The sequence below is a fragment of the Arachis ipaensis genome, chromosome B10 (genome assembly GCF_000816755.2).
Source record: "Arachis ipaensis cultivar K30076 chromosome B10, Araip1.1, whole genome shotgun sequence".
In the NCBI taxonomy this organism is placed as follows: domain Eukaryota; kingdom Viridiplantae; phylum Streptophyta; class Magnoliopsida; order Fabales; family Fabaceae; genus Arachis; species Arachis ipaensis.
Genome location: NC_029794.2, coordinates 2,634,502 through 2,641,063, shown reverse-complemented (window position 1 = coordinate 2,641,063; position 6,562 = coordinate 2,634,502). Strand labels below are relative to the sequence as shown.

The 6,562-nt window shown below is 31.6% G+C and overlaps 1 protein-coding gene across 3 annotated transcripts; it reads right to left on the bottom strand.

Moving 5' to 3' along the window:
- Window positions 1,662-6,046, bottom strand: LOC107623678 (protein FMP32, mitochondrial). 3 transcript variants are annotated; one of them, XM_021113053.1, is made up of 9 exons: window positions 5,842-6,046; window positions 5,364-5,653; window positions 5,072-5,191; window positions 4,910-4,969; window positions 3,277-3,353; window positions 3,137-3,193; window positions 2,958-3,024; window positions 2,737-2,860; window positions 1,662-1,917 (listed from the first exon to the last, which is right to left on the bottom strand). In XM_021113053.1, the coding sequence occupies exons 2-8, from the start codon at window positions 5,550-5,552 to the stop codon at window positions 2,741-2,743; spliced, it is 690 nt and encodes a 229-aa protein (XP_020968712.1). In that variant the 5' UTR covers window positions 5,553-5,653; window positions 5,842-6,046; the 3' UTR covers window positions 1,662-1,917; window positions 2,737-2,740. The 3 variants fall into 3 exon arrangements, with proteins under 3 accessions (XP_020968712.1, XP_016181511.1, XP_020968713.1); XM_016326025.2 differs by lacking the exon at window positions 1,662-1,917 and having other exon boundaries at window positions 2,026-2,860; XM_021113054.1 differs by lacking the exons at window positions 1,662-1,917; window positions 5,842-6,046 and having other exon boundaries at window positions 2,026-2,860; window positions 5,364-5,828.

Sequence of the window (6,562 nt, the reverse complement as noted above, 5' to 3'; positions counted from 1 at the left end):
CCGAATGGTTCGCCAGTTTGATCACGGTTTTTAAAATCTGCGATTTTGCCTATTGTCCGAACCGCTTTTCCCTTCGGTTCACAGTTTGACCGATTCGACTGGCCGGTTCAAACTGGTTTTCAGAACCTTGGTGGTAAGGTGAAGAAGAACGATGGCGGTGAAAATAGAGGTAGGTCAAAAGATCAACAGTAATTTTTGAATTAGGATGAATTAGGATAATGAGGGATAATTGAGGAATGTTTTTTTCTGGTTAATGGGCTTTAGGGCCCAACCTAATAGGAGTTGGCAGGAGTTAGCTGGACCTCCTCTTAGTTACCTAACAGGATTGTATTACTATATCCGGAATCCGGACTCGAGCCTAAACTTAAACTAGATAACTATTGAATTACGTAATATTTTTTCCTTTATTTTTATTTTTATTCTTTCTTTTTTTTTTTTTGGGTCCATAAGAACTAATCACTCAACTACTAAATTACAAGACTTCAAGGATAAACTGGGCTGTATTAAATTGAAAGAAGATGCAACACTCCTATTTAAAATTAAACCTAGACTTTAATTTATGAAGGTATTCATATATTAAAAGAGGAAATTATATTTTAAATCGTCACAGAAATAACCTATATTGTGTGATATATTTTGAATTTATTAGGAAGAAGCCTCAAAGACCAAGATATGATAGATAGAATTTGAGAAATGGCATTAGACAATTGGTAGTAACAATGACGAAGGTAATGAATTCGTAGTCTTTACTTTAACTCGGACAACTACGATAAAATCATAACTCATATTATCGTAAGATGAAACGAAAACATGATTCATAAATTATAAAAAAAAATAAAAAAATATATAAAAAAATTAACAAATAAAAATGAATTTCATAATTAATTCTCAAATTATGTTTAACAAAAAATAATTTAGTAGTTCATAATTTTTTTTTTTACTTAAGTGATTCATAATTATATCATACATATATGCTGTAAGTCTAAGACACAACTTGAACAATGGATAAGGCTCATTTAACCAAAAGCAATAAAGCAAATAATGAATAAGGTAGCGTTTTGAGACTGAAATAAGTCTCAGTATTGTGTTTGTTATAAAGTGGGAGACAGAGACTGAAATAAGAATGAATCTCTAATTTAATTTGTATAAACGGTAAAGTTGGAATTAATTAATTGAAATGCGAGTATTTTAGATATAAAATGTTATTAAAGTTTCAGTCTCCGTCCCTAAAAATTTCAGTCTCCTACGTCTAGGGGTGGCAAGTGGGGAAGCCCGTCCCGTCCCGCCTAATGAGGCGGTCCAAAAATCTCACCCCACCCCGCCTAACAGCGGACTGGAACCCGCCAAATCTTTTTTTTATAAATCATTAAATATTAAACAATATATATAATTTTACAATTTTTTCAATAAATTTATAATTTATAAAGACATAAAAAAAAATTATAATTTCTAAATTAACAAACATTAAAATCTTTATAATTATAAATATGTAATAAATATAAAAATAAACCAAATTTTTTGAAACAAAATAATAAAACCACTATTGTTTAAAGTAAAATAAATATTGTCCAAAATATATAATTAAACATCTACAAGTTTAGAACATAATCGATCAAACGTAAAACATAATCCAAAATACTAAATTAGAACATCTTTAAAAAAATACGAAGCCTGGGGGAGAAGCCCGCCACGACCCGTCAAAGCCCACGGTTTAAGCAGTACGAGTTAGGCGGGCTTTTAATGTGTGGCGGTCTCAATTTTCCAGCCCAACCTACCATTTTTGGCAAGTTATGTGGACCAGCCCGGCAAGTTTAGGCCCATTTGTCACCCCTACCTGTGTCCTCACTTTTTTGAGGTACTAAAATACTGAGTCTTAGTCTCCTAGTTTCCGTCTCAGTACCTCAAAACAAATACTACCTAAAGGATATGAAAAAAAAATCAATAAGAGATATTCATAAAGAAAAAACAACCGAATTCAAAAAGAAAAGAAAAAGAAAAAGAGTTTTAAAGTTTTCAAAAGAAAAATAAAATAAAATAAACCAATTTTATTAATCATTTCAGTTCCATCGCCAATCTCTTCTCCAACAATCTCTTCTTCAACGCCTCTTCCATATTTACTTTTCTTCCAAAATTTTCATTTTCCACATCACCATCTTAACTCTGTACTACCTCTTATTGTTTTTGTTCAAAACAATAAACTTATTTCTAGACATATCCTTATTCCTCTTCTAATAGAATAACACCTATCAAAGTGATGAAATAGAAAAAAAGACATGGTGTATTAAACACATTAGAAGCAAAGAAAGGGAAAAAAGGAAGAACACCTAAGGTTCCAACACCTTCTTAGCAGATTATGCTTCAGATCCAAGTTGGATTTTGCATTGCACAACAAAACTAAGCTTTGGGTCAACTTTCTTCTCAAAACATAGGTCATCGGCAGAACCGCGATTCCGACGACTCTGCGACTTTTCCCGGCGTTTCTGTGCATAAGCAACTCCAGCGACTCAAATAGTAGAAGCGTGACGGAGAGAGAGAAGAAACATAAACTCGTACATTTTCGCGAGCCAACTCGCGATTTTGTCTACCTTGGTCAATGACAACTATCTTAAAGTGATAAAGTAAAATTCAGACTTCAAATTCTGTATTACAGTGACTCGGTGAAATTGCTCTTTATAAAACATACAATATTATCTTCCCATCAACTACACCATTATTGTGTTTAAATTAGAATACAACCTGGTTACATCAAGATGCGGAGAACAGCAAGTCCAACAGTAGAAATTGAGACAAGGGTTCCTATGCAATATTTTATAACATCATATTTTGCTGCATCTAACTGTGCCCTTAGAGCATTAACCTCCTGGACAATATTGAAAAGAAAAAAGACAAACAAAATTAAAATGATGTGGCAAGATAATAACTGAGAAGTACTTCTTGAAGTTCGCTTGTTTTCTTACTCTGTCAAGTTTGTTACTCAGATTGTCAGTTTCGGCATTCTGATCAAACAATTCCTCCCTTATTCTCCTGCGCTTACATAGAACCATTGGTTATAGTATTAAGAAAAAAATGAGACATTGCAATGAAACAAAGTTCCATAGTGCCTGAAAAGTGGCATGTTTTCTTTCCTAATTCTTACCCCCTTTCAAGATTCAAATCCAATCGTTGTCCAGCTGTGAATTTATCTATCTCATACCTGCATCATAATCCATCAAGTTGCACCTTAAAGAGCATAAAATGACAAAAGAAACTAGTAGCTGATTTAAAAATAAAATGGACCTCAATTCACTGCGCATCTTCTCTATATCATTCCTTAGTTTTTCATTCTCATGTAGCAGCGAGGAGAAATGATGTCCCTACATTATAAATTTTCCATCATATAATAGCACAAGACAAGTGCAATATATATATATATTTTACCACATGATTTGTTTCAATAACAATAACAATTTGAATTATTCATGGTCCCTAAACCCATGTATCTACTTTAAGATGCCAAGACATAGATCTATATGAATATAATGAAATCTCTCATCTTATTACAGTCGTTACTTAAAAACATAATACCACAAGAAACAAATAGAGAATTTCTCGAAAACATGTATAGCTCTCACTTTGAAAAAAAAATAAAACAAAACTATCAATTTAATGATTAAATGAGATGAACATTGAGGATGATTATAATCATTATTCAAAGATACAATACCACACAAGAAACCGACACAAATGCTAGAAAAAGCAATTTATATATTGGCAATTAACATAATTATCACGCATAATTTATATATTGGCAATTAACATAATTATCACGCATGCTAGAAAAAAGATATTATCCTATTACAGCAAGAGATTGAATATACTACATGACTAAACACTTATTCTTTTTAATAAATAGATAAAATAAATTGATTATTTATTAAATATTTAATTTAAGAGTATTTATTTCTTTTATAATGTATGTTGTTGACATTAACATACATATTTCATTGACACTACTGGAAAAATAAGTAAGAAAATTTAATTATATATATCTTGTTATAATTACTTTAATTAGGAGTCATAAGTAATTATGAAATAACATAATTCCCTTTGAATGTTATTCTTCAGTTATCCTGGTGTCAAACAGGATAAAAGTAACATCAGAAACCTAGCTACATTTGAAAAGACAAAGAACTAAGATGTTAGCCCAACATTCCAACATCATCAATGAGGTAACTTAACAATCATATCAATGTAATAGAATGTATCATTGTTGTCTAAAATGACAACTAAAAACAGATGCTTTGTAATTACTAAATAAGAGCTAGAAAAGTGGGATACACATGTATCCTAATGCCCAACATCGACACACAAATATAAAAAGGATCCTTGTTATGGATTACTGTAATTTATGTCACCTACATTAGTCAGTAATATTCTAAATATCACTTAGGTAGGGACATAGAAAACAAATATTTAAAAAGTGTTTGGAAGTAGAGACATTGACACTGAACAAATTGTCTCCACTACAGCTTTTTATATTTTTGCATCCACTCTTTTATGAAGAACAATGATGGACACGGACTTTTTTTATGAAAATTTTTCTCTTTTTATCCATAGATATTTTTTATTATTCTATTATTATCCCTTCTTATTTTTCCTAATTTGAGCTTCTTCTCTACATCGTCGTTCTGAGAGAGAAGTACTTTCTTCTCCTTGCTCTTTCTCTATCTCTGCGTTCTTCTTCTTTCTCTTTTTTTTTTTCATGTATTCTCTTCTTCTTGTAGAATTTCTTTACTTGGCTAGATAATTCCTTCCTTCTTATGTTATCGTTATTACTTAATACAATTTTTACATAGACCAATTTTTACATAAACTCCTGTACTCCACTCTTACATACCCTCATTCTCTATTAAATGTAAACACAAATTACCTGTGAGCTCTGCACCTCTGCTTTGAATTTGGACAGGCTGGACTCTTGGAGCATTTCAGTCTTAAAAAAAAAAAAAAGCAATGTCTTGGTGTCTTAGATTCCAAGAGAGTAGTAAACTTCATAAAGGAGCCAAATAAAGAACAATATAAACATGGGCCTCACCCTTTGCATCTCTGCTTTTGATACTAATGATCCCAGGCTGTCATTCAAAAGTTTAGTTATGATATCAGTTATCGCCTCAGCCTGCTTTGTGGGCAATCCTTGCCCCTCAAGTTTCCTAACCTAGAAAGCAGAAAACGATTACACCTATGACCAAACCACTCATAACAGCTTAACATATTCAATCGTTCTTAAAATTGCAAATTTGCAACTAGATAGAAAACAAAATAAGCGAACAAAAAGGCAATGAAAAGAGAGAAAAATAAAAATTAGTAAGAAGGTTAACTTAAATTACAAGGACTAATGTATCAACGAGGAACAACCGCTGTCCATTTGATTTCACCAATTGGGAAAATGATCTGAGACTTGAGTTGGAAGAGAACGACTTTGAGGCCTCAAAGCTCGAAAATTGTGTTATGGGCATGGCAATCCCCGACCTCGTTCTCAATTGTGCCAATCGCTTGCAAGTCGCAGCGGCAGCCATTACAATTTCCTCAAAAATAAGAAATTGAAAGCGAAGAGGAATTTTCGAGCCCTAAATGTGCACTAATCCCAATTCGGATATAGAAACCTTGTTTTCAGCCACTATTCAAACAAAGAAGAAACAGAATCCAAGGACGGAAAATTAATCAACACGAAAGAGAACAAGAAAGCAGAAGAATTTTTACAAGATTTGATTTTGCTTCCTCACAAATCAATTCAGTTTCTGGAAACCAAACAACATGAGAAGGAAAGGCATAGAGGCGGAAAAAGAGAGATTTTCATGGAGTTACCTGAATGTGAAAAGGACAAGGAAATAAAGATAAGGGAAGGAGTAATCGGTACTTTTCAATCGGTGGGAACTTAAAAAGGAAATAGATTCGCGGTTGCTTCCAAGTTCATGGCTCTACGATGGCAGACCTATTTTGAATCGAAATGATGGTACTATTTCTCACGGCAATCTTTCCTAGATTTCTTCACGTTCAAGTACAGTACTTAAGTTTAATAAATAGAGAAAACTAGTAAAATAAATACAAATTAATTTTGTTAGATAATCATAGTTGTCTGGTCTACTATATATAGATGGCCACACAAAATTATAAGAATCGTAATTTTTATCGCTCTTACTATTTCAACTCTTCTTTTCTTCTTTTTTTTTTTTCTTTAAGTATAATTTATTTTATATATAAATGTATCCAAAATGAGAAAGTAAGGATGAGTATTTTATTGATTGTTTATTTGATGAATATATCTCAATTTAAGCATTCTACTACTGTGGATAGAAGTTGACCTGTAGCAATTCAAAGTGGCCAATGTATTTTTTTATAGTGTTAGATAGAAAAATATTTATTAAAATGAATATATCCATTGTAATGAATTTTTTGTCAATTGCTAGTAAAAATTATGTGATTATAATTAATGATCATAATTAAAAGTCTTTATTTTATTTCAATTTATTCAGGACATGTTTATCTTAAATTTTATTTCTTTATTAATTAGTATTTTTTTGTCCAT

What these genes read in the sequence shown, in the direction of transcription:
- LOC107623678 (XM_021113053.1), bottom strand. Translation starts at nt 5,552, where the DNA reads ATGGCTGCCGCTGCGACTTGCAAGCGATTGGCACAATTGAGAACGAGG. An exon ending in CAGAGGTGCAGAGCTCACAG is followed by an intron (nt 3,354 to 4,909) that starts GTAATTTGTGTT and finishes TTTATAATGTAG; the next exon opens with GGACATCATTTCTCCTCGCT. An exon ending in AAGATGCGCAGTGAATTGAG is followed by an intron (nt 3,194 to 3,276) that starts GTCCATTTTATT and finishes ATTATGATGCAG; the next exon opens with GTATGAGATAGATAAATTCA.